Below are 13619 nucleotides of genomic sequence, written 5' to 3'. Positions count from 1 at the left end.
TGAGAGGCACCGAGAGTGAAGTCAGAACTGAGCAGTACCTGAGGAAAGGCGATTTAGGCAATAGGACATCATGAGAACTCATTGACCACCTACTGAAAATGGGCCCCAGACTCAAACAGAGGGAAGAATTGTGCCTGCAGACTAATCAGCAGGAGAAGCAAGAGATAGAACTAGCAAACAGGGGTGCTGAGTAATCTGTAACAAAGGAACGTTGATGCCTTTATTAAGTTGTATAAAGAGCGTGAAGTTTGGATGATCAGTGAATTAACCTTCCATGGGTCACCACCCAGCTCCCCACTCTGGACAAACGATAAAAAGTATAAAAAATACCTGGCCTCAGTGCGTGACTTGACACTGGCACCATGTAATGAACGCACATTGATGCCAAGTTTGAACCATGTTTGAGCCCACCCCAGCCGTGGGCCAGCCTGCAAACCTGCCACGTTCTGGCCACAGCGGCCACCCCCAGCCAGGGCACCCACAGAGCCCAGGGCACCCACAGAGCCCGGGGCAGCCACAGAGCCCAGGGCAGCCACAGAGCCCAGGGCAGCCACAGAGCCCAAGGCAGCCACAGAACCCGGGGCACCCACAGAGCCCGGGGCGCCCACAGAGCCCGGGGCACCCACAGAGCCCGGGGCACCCACAGAGCCCGGGGCAGCCACAGAGCCCGGGGCAGCCCCAGAGCCCAGGGCAGCCCCAGAGCCCAGGGCAGCCCCGCTCTGTCCCAGCAGCCGCACGAGGACATTTCCAGTGGGAATCCTGAAGGATTGGTCCCGCAGCCGCCAGAAACGCTCATTTTCACGCTCAGTTTGAGCCAGGGCAGCCCGTGGGGAGCGCTCCGCCCCGGCCAGCCCGCACCGAGCCCTGACCTCCCCAACATGGCGGCAGCGCCCGCCCGGCCCCTCAGCAGCGCTGTCGCGATAGCGCCGCGCTCCCGCCGCGCTTTACGGCGAGGCCGCCCGGCGGGTCAGGCGGCGGGGCCGGCCCCGCCATGGACCGCAGGAAGAAGCCGCTGGACGTGGCCGCGTCCTCGGTGAGTGACTGAGCGGGGAGAGGCAAAATGAACCTCTCCGCCTGGCCGGGAGGTTTTGTAGGGCTGTGAGGTGTGCTCAGCCGCGGGGTTTCCGCGGGCGGGGTGGCCCGGCCGGCGCAGGCCGTGAGGCTGGACGCGGGGACCCGCCGGTGCCGGTGCCGGCGCTTGCAGGGGAGCGGCACCCCTGGGACGGGCTGGTGCTGTCCCCTCGCCCTCACCCCACTGCCATGGGCAGCCACGGCAGCAAGTGCTGCATTAAAGGGCTGTGGGAGGCCGTGTGCCGCATATCGGGTGTGTGGCGGTGTCGGGGCCGGGGTTTTGTCCCCTCGCCTTCCTGACCCGGCGCACGCCCTGCCCTCCTAACCCGAGTCTGCCGGGTCTGGGTTTGCGCATTCCTCATGCAATGATTAAATCGGGGAAAAAAGGGATTAAAAAAATTAGCCATAAAAATCAGCCGTAAAAGGGAAAAGAGTTTTCTTAAGGAGCAGGATGTCTATGCTGTGGCAGATTAACTTCCCACCCTTAGGGATGGTGAGGTGCTGCCCCTCGCTGCTCTCCAGGGCGCTCACGAGAGCTGCCAAACACTTCAGATGAAGAGCTATGTAAATAGTTAATGTATGCTAACAGTTAACTGTGAAATATTTTACATTGAATTTCTGGATGATCACCTCTAAGCAGAAAGGAGAACGAGTGATTTTTAAGACACTGCACTTCGTTGTCCCAGGGACCTGAAAAGCAAATGCTTTTGAGAGAAATATTAATACCAAAGTTACCCACTTTCCTGGTTTAATGTGCAACTCTGAATTTTGTCATCTGTAGGACTTGCAGGAAAAGTAGCATAATATCCTCATCCAAACTAGTTTTGTAATCCTCAGGTAACACCCCTGCCGATGATGTTTCTTAATAAAAGCTGAGATAGACCTTGCTGACGGATGGCAATGCTACTCATATATTTCTTTAAAAAGAAGGAGAAAGAAAATCCAAAACTATTAAACAGTACATAAAGCAGTGGGGAAAATATATATTTTACTATAGCAAACTTTTATAAATTATTTTCTGAGACAGGAGTTTATTAATTATCTAATGGTTAAAAGTTCCTCCTTCATATTCAGTAATGTTTTTCATTACTCCTTCTCTATTTGTTTGCCATTAGGAGGCTGGTAAAATCTAGACAGAGCTATGTCTCTCTTATCCTCTAAAGATCGAGGATATCTTTGGGGATTGTTTTAATCCCTAATCATAATTTGCATTCTGTGTTTTTTTTATTTTGTTTGCTGTAGGTGATCTTGGTGATCAGATCAGTGCTTCAAAGTTCCATATAAAAATGGAGCCAAATGCTCCTATAACTGTAACTAACAGATTGTTTTCCTAGAGATACAGTTATTTATTGCAGTAGCTGATGTCTGTGCCTGTGATCTGTTATTTATGTGGTGTTTTGCTGCTGGTGTAGCTGGTAGATCTCAAAGCCGAACTCTTCCGAAAGCAAGAGGAATTCAAGAAAGAAAAGCTGTTGAAAGATGCTGGTGCCTTTGCAAAGCCCAGAATTTCTAATAAGGTAAAAATAATCTTCCAATGTTGTTTTTGTCATTCTTTCCCCTGAAAATAAGGAAGTCAATATTCAAATCTAAACAACAGCAAATACTCAGAGCTGTGTTTCTATTCAAATATAAAATGTACACGATGAGAACGTTCTTTAAAGTTCATTTCTAGGTGAGATTCCTGTGCACAGCAGAAAGCTTAGTCTTGTGCTTCTACCCATCTAAATCCCCATTTAATCTTCATTCCCCAAGGATGATTATAGGAAAAGATGTTTCTTTTTTTATTAGAGGATTTTGTATAATGCTGCAGGATGGAGGATGAGAGATTCTTCTACAGTCACTGAATTTCATTAATAAATGCTCTGCTGTCTGTTTGTGGTGTACAATAATGAATACACAATTATCTCTCTTGTTTTGCTCTGTACTGCACTTTGGGTTTTGTTCATTCTGTAGTTTTCTAGAAGCAGAATGTGCTGTTCCTGCCATATTTGAAGCACATGCAGCATTTACAGTGTTATGCTGCAAACAGGCCACCTGATTGTATTTTTTATCTAAAATGGAGACAATAGAGAATAGAAACAATTTTTAACTTTGTTAGTATTTAATCAGCAAGATTGCATGATTGAGGTTTTTTGACCTTAACATTCTCTGCCAGAATAGATTTTGTCTGATTTCTGAGTGCCTTTGGGTTTTTTAAGGCCTTCTCAGCTTGCCTTTAACTATGATATCATCCTGCAGCCAGTGTTAATTGAGGATATACCTGCTGTATCCTACAGCACAGGAATAGTCTCAAGTCAAACATGTATAAGATGTTATTTACAAAGTCTTCCGTGATTCATGTGCATTGTTTGCATTATAGAGTTGAAATATTTTTTAATTGTTACCATCTCAGTATTTTCATCTATTTATTTGTTGTTACAAAATTGTCCACTTCAGAAACCAAGTATCTGGACCAAGCAGAACACGGGAGTTGCAAATCGAGCTGCGAAAGATGTTGAACAGAAGGCAGAAGAGCAGGATATATTGGATAAATCAAGGTAGCTCTTAGGCTCTGTAAGGAAGAAATGCTTTGCAGAATTTGTTCTTTGGTATTTCGAAAAGCACAGAAAGGAGTTTTTTTTGACCAGCAGTTCTCATTAGACCAACCAATAATTCCAGCATCATCCATACTTTATACCAGTAGTGTACAAACTGCATCCCAGCAGTCTCATGCTCTCATGACCTCATATTTTCACAGTTCTAAATGTGTCAGGTTACTGATTTTTTTTTAAAGTCAGTGCAGTGACATGTTAGAATTCTATAGCGAAGTGTTTCTTAGGCTTGACAGAAAATGGCTCACATTTTCAAGAATTACCTCATTTTCTAAATGGTTGGTTGTACAAAAAGATACATGTGGAAAATGCCATTTATAAATCATTTGCTGTGCTTCTGTAAGCAGTTCCTGCTCTTTGAAATTCCAGAAGTTAGCTAAGGTTTTCTCTCCAGTTTCTAAGATTAGGTGTAACTTTGTGTTATCTCTTTTTTTTTTTTCCTTTAAAAGTGTATTTCAGTGCCTGCAAATAATGGTTTTGTTTCCAGTATTTATCTGACATGCCAATGCCACAGTACTTAGATAAAAGTGGAATTCTTGTAACATCATGTTTCTGCCTACTTGACAAATTACATTTATGATTAAATTTGCAACCTCGCTAAAATTATTTTCAGTATAAATTCTGGAACTGGAAAAGATTGTATCTTCAGAAATGCTAGGGAAGGTTCAAAACAAAAGCCAGGCATAAGTCAGCTTCTCATAACACCTCAAGCATTCCCAGGATTTTCCTATTCCATTTATCTAAAGTTAAATAGGTGACTTTAAAATGTGCTTGGAATTGGTGAGATTGCAAGGTTCATTTTTTTTCTTTTTCAGGAAAAAGCTTGAAGAGAAAGCAAAGCTATATGAGAAAATGACAAAAGGAGACTTCCCAGGTGAACAATACTATTCCAAAATAAGCATTTATATATGTATAAATTCTTTGAATTATTATACAAATTGATTGACATGCTTTATTCCACTTTGAAAAGGAAAAAAATATACATTTACTGGAGAAAATAAAATTATTTGTGAAGGGCAGTCTGACCAGGTAAAGCACTAGGGGCTTGTTTCACTCATTCATTAAGTGTGTGAATTATATTCTGGTTTTTCAATACAGTATCTTAGAAAAACAAAAAAAAATTGCTCTCTGTTGTGAGAGCTCTTTGGATTGCATTGCTGATCCTCTGTCCTGTATTCTAATTGTTGGGCCTTTATGAGGAGAAGAGGCTGAGGAGAGGAGTCTGGCTGGTCCATATGTGAATGCCAGTCATGCAGCTAATAGGGACAGAGAATGCTAATCTGTTCCTTCCTTCTCTCATACATTCAGTCCCTTTCAAAAAGTAATTATTAAAATAGAATACAAATCTCCTTGCAGTTAATCTGTTTTCTTTGCCAGTGTCCATCTTCATCCACATGACCCCACCGCTTTCCTCTACTTTTCTAAGAAGTACCCTCATGAATGCTTGGCTCCTGCTAACATACCAAATATTAAGCATCAAAAAAGTATTTGAGCTGTTACATGACAAATCCTGTGTTTATGAAATAGTTAAAGAGCAGAGAATGTTTTGCTGCAGAGAATGAAGCCTTTTCTATACTGCACACAATGCCCTGAAAGTTCGATTCAGAAATAGATGTTATCACTGTGGAGCCACTTAATAGCTCTGGGTTTGTTTGGCAATGAATGAGATTTAAGTACTCCCCAATAGTGTGGTAAAGGGTATTGCTAGCAGCTGAAAAGCTGATTGTAGCTATTTGGTATTGATTTTGTGCTCAGTTCTGTTCTTTTCATGGCTGTTCGCTAAGAATCGATTTTCTGCCTTAGATGAAGAAACTGAGGATTTGTACTTGGTGGATTTCACTCAGAAGATCATAGACAAACAGCACGAAGTACAGGAGCTGCATCAGAGCGAAGCTGCTGGGAAGACTTCAGAAAGAGACACAGATGAGGAGGAAACTCAGCCTGAAGCAGACATTCCACCACCAGAGGACCCGGATGAGGAATGGTTGGTGCTACTGAGTGGGCTCATCTGTCCTGGCCACTCTTATTCTTGAGAATTTCATGAGAAAATACTTTTCCAAAATGTGTGAAGTGGCACCTTTGTTTTTCTTTTTTGTTTTATACTGCACATTGACAAGGAGTTGTTAACAGTCTTTCTTTTCTCCTATAAAGACAGTCCTCCAGGTCACTGTCACGTCCACCCACATCGGTAACACTGCAATAGAATCTACATCTAGGATCTTGAGAAATTGCAAAGTACTACAGGGGGGACAACATCATCTCCTCTCTTATTCTCTTGCATAGTTTATGCAAGTAGTCATCACAGTATTTGGTACCATTTTATGCTTTGATGTGCTGAATTGAAATGTATTTCAGCAAAACATGAGGATTTTATGATATTCATCTTGCTCTCTTTAATTGTGAGTGACTTAAACATGAGCAGTCATTTAACAGTACAGCCTTCTCTTAAAGGAGAGAAACTCTGGTTGGAATAAGAACACGATTTTCAGCATTTCTTCCACTTTGCTGCAGCACAGCAAATAGCCTCAGACAGTTTTCTGTGTCATTCCAAGAAACCACTAGTTTTTCATCTGAGACATTAGGGATAATTATGAAACCAGTACTGACTAAACATTTTCATTGCCCATTTGTTTAAAATGCTTTTGTAGCAAGCAGTAATCAGTTTAAACCAGCAGTAACCAATACAAAACAGCACCCCCATTCTTCAAATACTAAACTGTAGATATCCTTAGAAACTCTGTAAAGGACTTACTGAAAGCACAGGTCTTTAAGAGTTGGGGGCTGGGAGCGAAATTGCCAGTCATACTTTTTCAGATGTAATATTCTTTAGAATGGGATAATTGAGGCAGCTTGATGCTAAAGAGCTTTCCACATTGCAGGACAGTAAGTGTAGCTCTTAATAGCTTTTTCAACAACTGTAAATCAGGTGTTCAGTACTATAAAGAGTTGAATAAGAAGCACAATAGCTTCAGAGGAAAATTTTGCTTGTGTTTTAGTCAGCCTTTGTTATGCCAGTTGAATGCACACTATCAGTCTGTTCTGAATGGCCTTTAGACCAATAATTGAAATGTATTGTAGCAATTTCATATCTACAAGAAGTCAATGCTGCATCATTATCTTCACCATGGGAAGCAAACAGTAGGCTGAGTTCTAGTTTGTTGTGGGAACTATGTGACATGGTTACTTTTAAACATTTTGTACACCATTTTATTGCCCAGGCAAATAGGGGTCTCAGAGGGAGATTGAATAAATGTCTGGTAGAAGTGTCATATGCCCCATTCAGAACTGTCCTCTTAATCTGGGAGTGTGTTACGTGAAAAGCAGGAGCAACTGTCACACACAGGCTGAGAGGTGACAAATATTCTTTGGAAAGAGTTACTGCTTCTGTCTTCTGGGTAAGACTTCTGTCAATCTGCAAGTAGAAGTTTTGCATCACTTTTCATTTTCTTTCATTGCAGGGTTGATTATGTTGATTTCTTGGGCCGATCTAGACGCTGTATGAAGAAGGATTTACCAAGTCTACTTAAAATGGATCAGGAACTTCAAGGGAAAAGGTGTGGTTTCTCTAATAGAGCTGCATGTTCCTCTCAGTGTTTAATTTTTTTTTTTTATGAGAAGGAAGAGGGGCTGTGCCTTATCACCCCATTCTCAATACAGAATTGGTGTTACTGGTTTCTCTAGATTTGCATAATTTCCAGAGAAAGGTTTTAAGCAATCTCAGATATTTGTTGCATCTTTTGAAAACTGGGCTGCTTGTATTTCATTATACCTTCCATAAAATGCCAGGAATCTGATTCCGGTTCTGTTTAACATGGAAATTGATGTTAATTGATTGTCTTTTAGCAATGCCAAATTCTTCATGATGTTCAAAATGAATTTATTAGACCTCCATTTGTTTGGTTTTGTTCTTCTATTAAACAGCTATTTAGCATCTCTTTTGTTAAAATTATTTCCTTATTAATATTTGAATATTAATATTTTTAGTAGATCTCTTGGGTAAATGCTTAGCTTTTTGTTATTTCAAATACCTTTCATTTTCTTACCTTAAATATGAAATGTTCTTATATGTGATTGCTAGAACCCCTACAGATGCCAATAACTGATTATTTCATCTCCCATTATATGATTTGATAATTATTTCATAAAGCTTCTGAGAAAGGATATTATTTTATTTGTCTTTTAATAACATGTTCTACTAGTATCTTGTTTTAGAGGCAGCTTTGTATTTCTATCTTCTGTCTATCTACCAGAAATACAAGATTTTATCACTAAGTAGTGTCTACAGTGATCTCTGTTTTGTGGAAACTGCAATAGTGGATCAGACCAAATCATACTTGCACTGTTTGATACTGGCAAACTGGAAAATTCTGCTCTGTAATCCTTAATTTTTTTTAATTAGACAAGAACCTGATGGGAATACTCTGTTATCTGAAGACATGAGAAGAGAACTTCAGAGGCAGCAGTGGGAAAAGGAAGAAGAAGAAGCCCTCAGAAAACCCATGGGACCCATACATTATGAGGACATTAGAGAAAATGGTACACTGCCATACCTTGTATCACTTACCTTTGTATCGCCAAAGAAATCAGTTGTAGAGGCAGCAAGGGAAAGTTATTTCCTGTGCCTGTGTGGCAAAGTGTAGGTGTGTGTTAAGCCATATGTGTAATAACTGTTGAAAGTTACCAGTACATAAGTCTAGATTTATTTGTTCTTTACATTGTATGCTTCTCTGCCTCCTCCTGTGTTCTCCTTCAAAAAGCTTCACTTTATGTATTATCTAATGCAAGACTTTTTTAGGTATTTAAAAACCAATCCAGTGTTGGGAATAATTCTATGCCTGAAAGCAGGGTGCCTGGAGGCTGTAGTTATTGTTAACTATAAACTGAATTTAACTTAAACCTATTGTTCTTCTCCTTTTCAGAGGCCAGGCAGCTTGGTGTTGGTTACTTTGCCTTTTCTCGGGACCAAGAACTCAGGCATAAACAACGGGCAACCCTGGATATGCTGAGGGAGCAGGTATGGGAGTGAAGAGCAGACTGGGCTCAAGGGCACAGTGGTGTCGGTGGTTACTGTCTTTGATGTGTTGTGTGAGCGCTTTGTTAGGTGATGCCTGCAACTGACTCTGAAGAAGCCAAAGAAACTTGGCTTCTTTTTTCCTGTTGAAACTTGGTACTTGATTAAGATTGCTTTTAGTTGTTTTGTGAAGGAAGATTTGTACTTGTTTATAATAATGAAGGAAGATTAATTCACCTTCTCCTTTGCTGTTAAGACACTTGACCAGAGAAATAAACGCGAACAGCTGAAGGAGAAGAGGAAGGCAGCTCTAGATGCAAGGCTGTCCAAACTTCGAGCACGGAAGATTAAAAAGTTAAGAGAAGCTGGATTAGAGGAAGAGGCAGAAAAACTGGAGAATGGAGGTATGATCTGTTGCCTGTTTAAGTTAAATGCTTTCTATTTCACTTTGTTCTTGACCTGTGGACAGACGGATTCGAATTTATATTAATTTAGACATTCAATGCATTGGTATTGTGTATTCTACATATACAATTAACATAACTGTTAGGATAATGAGAGCTGATGTAATTGTGTAATGATGTAATGCCAGAAATAGCTTAATAATGCAGGTAGAAATACGGTATGTAGATTGTAGCCTTTTTTTTTTTTTATTACACCTGAGAGCAGGAATTACATAAATTAATAATGCAGATTGAGGTTAGAGCTGCTGATATTGTAGTGGCTTTCTCTTCTATGAAGATGAGGAAGAATAAGTAGTAACAAGTCAATTTTGATATCATAAAATATACAATGTGACAGTTTCAGTGCAGTATGTGAATTGGAGATGCAGCTGACTCTAGGATTTAGGATAATTTGAATTTGAATTTTAATCCTGTCTCTGTGCTGTCTCCCTTACAACACTGATAGTCAACTTGTACTGTCTCCCTCCCACTGGAAAATTTAGCTAATATTTTACTGTGTCAGAATTCCCTGCAAGTGGTTAACTGTGAAGTGTTCTGGAAATGAAGAACAGCATTATGCCGCTACTCACTGTTGTGGTTGTTCAGAAGAATAAGAATGCAAATTGTTTTCTCCAGTAAATGAAATAGAGATACTGTTCTTACTGGAGCTATATGGAAGTAAATGTTCTTATTTTTACCTGTGAGAGTCATACAGATTTTATTCTGTAACTGACAATCTCTGCTATCTCTTCCTGTAACACAGAGGTGAAAGGTGCTGCTGAGGAACCGGAACCTCCAAGAGTTACTGCAGCAAGTAGGAAGGTAGAGGTCATCATCCAAGAGAGGAGAGATACAAAGCCTGGAGTGCCTTATGTCCGAGAGTGGGATAAAGGCAAAGGTAAGGAAATGCAGATTCAGGAACACTGTTGGGAAGGAGCATGTACGCTGCCACTTTCATTTCTATTTTGTGACCAAAGTACAGCAAGACTGAGAAGCACTGAAATCCTTTCTGCCTCGGTACTGATGATTCCCCAGTGTCCAGGGCAGTGACTGACAAGGATGCCTTAGTGCCAGTAGCTGCTATAATGTCCCCAAAAGTTTTCTTCTAAATGAGTTACTGCATTTCTGGATGATCTTGACAGGTTGACAGAAAGACAAATTCTGTAGTTCATAAGATGTACAGTGTGATCTTTTCTTGGTACATTCCTGTGTAGGAATGTATCAAGAGAAGATCACACTGTACCTGATAGGATATATCACACAAATATCACACAGCACGATACTAAAACATGATGCAAGCAGAGACCACTTCAGTGCCTGTGTCCCATTTTGAAGCATCTTCCTTGCCACAAAGTGATGGCTGTCTTGTTGGTCCCTCCCAAAGCTATTAACTCATTGTGCACTATTAATCTAAGCTCATGCACATTCTTCTAATCTGATGCCTGACTTCTGAGTAAAAGCAAACAAGGAATAGACAAAGCACATAAATGCTCACCTTCTTTAGTACTATAACAGCACTATTCCTCTTCTATGCAATACTGGTATTTCCAGATTCTTCTTACTTTTCAATCTTTATGCTCCATTAATGAACATCACTGTGAGGGGAATTTCAGATCCTATCTCATAAATCTTTGTCCTCTCTGACATTATTTTTTTTTTCCTTCCTCTGAGGAAGCCTGGTATGTCACCAACACCCAGGCAGCACTGCAGCAAATACTGCACTCAGAAAGCAGAGGACAGCTTACTCCAAAATGCTAAGTGAACTAACTGTGGTTCACTCAAGGAAACTGCACTAGATGCTTGTATTTCCATGTAGTATGAGATGGAAAAAGAACTTCAGGTGCTTTACACAGTTGCATCTTCTTTGTTTGCCAATTTGTTTTCCCTCGTCTGATCTTCAGACCTTGAAATCTATGCTAAATCTACCATTTTTTTGTTTCTAACAGAACTGATGTTTGGACAATGGGAAAAGAAACAGGAAGAACTTCGAGATGAGCGAGACCCAGAATTTGCACCACCTTCTGATTACTTTTTGGGACAAAAGAAAGATGATTATCACCGAAGTCGAAATTTGAACAGTTCTGAAACCTCCTCTGAAAACCTGGAAACGGACAGAGCACAAAACCAACAGAGGCCATCGGTGCTAGGGAGCAGTGGAGATGCGCCACCCTCACCACAGCCTTCCAACAGCAACGTTCCAGTTCAGCCAGGGTCGGCAGAGCCCAGTGGCCACGGCACTCAGGGCGTGTCATCAGCAGAGGATGACAGCAGCGATGATGAGGACATGCTACCACCAGCACAGGCGTATGGCTTCGGTGCCCGGGGTGTGCCACCCCCACTGCGGGGTTACAGCTACAGCGCCCGGGGCGTGCCACCGCCGGTGCCAGCCTATGGCTACGGCACTCCCGAGATGTGCACTCCCTTCCCAGTGCAGGCTTACGGCTATGGAGCACCAGCAGTGGGGCCACCAATGCACGGGTATGGCTACGGCACTCCTGAGATGCCCTTTGCAATGCAGGCGTATGGCTACGGCACCCAGGGTGTGCCACCAGGAATGCAGACCTGCGGCTGCAGCGCCCAGGATGTGCCACCAGGAATGCAGACCTGCGGCTGCAGCACCCAGGATGTGCCACCAGGAATGCAACCCTGTGGATACAGTGCCCAGGACGTGCCACCAGGAACACAGGTCTGTGACCTCAGCAGTCAAGATGTGCCACCAGGAATACACACTTGTGGATGCAGCAGCCAAGATGTGCCACCAGGAACACACACCTGTGGCTGCAGCACCCAAGAGATGCCACCAGGAACGGAAACCTGTGGCAGCAGCACCCAGGATGTGCCAGCAGGAACACCGGCCAGCAGCTGCAGCACTCAGGATGTGGCACCTCCAGTGCAGACCGACAGCAGTGAGACTCCAAATCAGGAACCACTTTACCAAAGTTTAGATGATATGCTCTCTTATTATAGACAAGTGACTTGAGCTGAGCAAAAAGATAAGCAAGAACCGTGATCTAAAGAACTGAAATATAATTAATGTGCTCGGCAGAATATTATTTTCCCACATATGGGAAAAATAAGTTTCTGTAAGTACATCAGAATAAATCTCCTGGATACCTAAGCTGTTTTACATCACAGCTATATTTTGCCCTGTTGGGTTTTTTTTATTCTTACCTCTTTACTAAAATTTAACTCTTTGACTCTTATACCTGAACTTAGGGGTATATTCATTACTCGCTTTCAAGAGATAAACTCCTTTAGTTGGTTGCTCCCAGCTGGCTTCTGGTTTGGAGGTACTACAAGTTCAGTGACATCCATAGAAACATTATGGAAATGGTAGGTCCTCTGCTGCCAAACACAGAATGATTTTGTTCCTCACCTAATCTCTCTTTTGGAAGTGCAGAATATTATCTAGTGAACAGTGGTGGTTCACATGACCTCTGCATTCCTGAAGTCCATATACAACTCATAGTTCTGTGCAGCATTTTAAACTGGACACATTGCAAAAATCAATAAATAATGATGGGTAGGCTGAAAATAAACAAAACACTGTAGCAGAAGCCTTGACACCTGAAATTGCTGTCTTACTGGTTTAGAAGATCCTCTCATAATTCTCCAAGTGCGTCTTTCTTGCATAAGGAGTTACATATATGGCTTTATTTAATACTTTTTTCAAAAACTGTGATATTCGAGTCATTAAATATAAAAGCAGACCAATCTCTACCAAACTAACTTTTATTTCAGAATCTTAGTAAATGAGAATACTTACTTGCCATGTGGAAGATTTTTATTTCTGAAGGTAATTTAGATCACTCCACATTTTAAAAGCCTCATACAAGGATAAGACCTAGAAAAGCAGTTAGAATGGGCAATTGCATAGATTGTTAACTAGCAGAGATAAAGTCAAAATAATGAACATTTAAATGCAACAGTGAACTGGCCAAAGAGACAAAACTGATGCGTTCCTCTTGTGTGCTTCAGTCAGATCTCAGGCTGCTCTGCAAGCCTGGTGAACAGCAAGATGTTCAGTGTGACTGAGCAACGTGCAGAACATATTCTGTCCTCAAATTCTAATTTAGCCTCAGCTCCTACATCGCTGGCTTTTGCACTGAAATTTACAGAGCAGGAACAGTACATAACAATTATATATTATTTTAACCTCAGAATACTATTCTGAAGTAATACAATACAACTATCCCAATTTTAAAGAAAATGAGAATGGAAAATGTCTTAGAGAAGGCCACACCCAGTTTTCCAGGCTGGCTGATTTACACTGAAGAAGTTTCCTTTTCTAAGACCTCACAGAATCAGCACCTGGAAGCCATTCAGGGTATAATTTCCTTGGAGCTGCACTAACTCTAAAGTGTGGGCAAAGTCTTTTCAAACAGTAGAGCTTGACTTTAATTGATTATGGCAATCGTATCCTTCAATGGATTTCCCCTACAAAGAATATTTGTGCCTATTTTGCTGCTATTTTAATTGACATCCATTTCCAACTGCCTTTTG

General features: G+C 41.6%; 1 protein-coding gene across 1 annotated transcript; it reads left to right on the top strand.

Moving 5' to 3' along the window:
* The first annotated feature begins 893 nt into the window (after window positions 1-893).
* CCDC174 (coiled-coil domain containing 174) lies at window positions 894-12250 on the top strand. The gene is made up of 11 exons (XM_030283106.4): window positions 894-1033; window positions 2484-2588; window positions 3508-3608; window positions 4478-4536; window positions 5466-5646; window positions 7121-7216; window positions 8062-8198; window positions 8582-8676; window positions 8930-9077; window positions 9880-10014; window positions 11063-12250. Exons 1-11 carry the CDS (start codon window positions 992-994, stop codon window positions 12094-12096), a joined length of 2133 nt encoding a protein of 710 aa, XP_030138966.4. The 5' UTR covers window positions 894-991; the 3' UTR covers window positions 12097-12250.
* The last annotated feature ends 1369 nt before the right edge of the window (window positions 12251-13619 follow it).

The sequence above is a fragment of the Taeniopygia guttata genome, chromosome 12 (genome assembly GCF_048771995.1).
Source record: "Taeniopygia guttata chromosome 12, bTaeGut7.mat, whole genome shotgun sequence".
In the NCBI taxonomy this organism is placed as follows: Eukaryota; Metazoa; Chordata; class Aves; order Passeriformes; family Estrildidae; genus Taeniopygia; species Taeniopygia guttata.
This window is presented reverse-complemented; position numbering and strand designations above follow the sequence as displayed.

Excerpts from the sequence above, each read along its gene's own strand:
- CCDC174 (XM_030283106.4), top strand. The coding sequence starts at position 992 with ATGGACCGCAGGAAGAAGCCGCTGGACGTGGCCGCGTCCTCG. Across the intron at positions 4,537-5,465 it reads GACAAAAGGAGACTTCCCAG|ATGAAGAAACTGAGGATTTG; the intron begins GTGAACAATACT and ends TTTCTGCCTTAG. Across the intron at positions 9,078-9,879 it reads AGAAAAACTGGAGAATGGAG|AGGTGAAAGGTGCTGCTGAG; the intron begins GTATGATCTGTT and ends CCTGTAACACAG.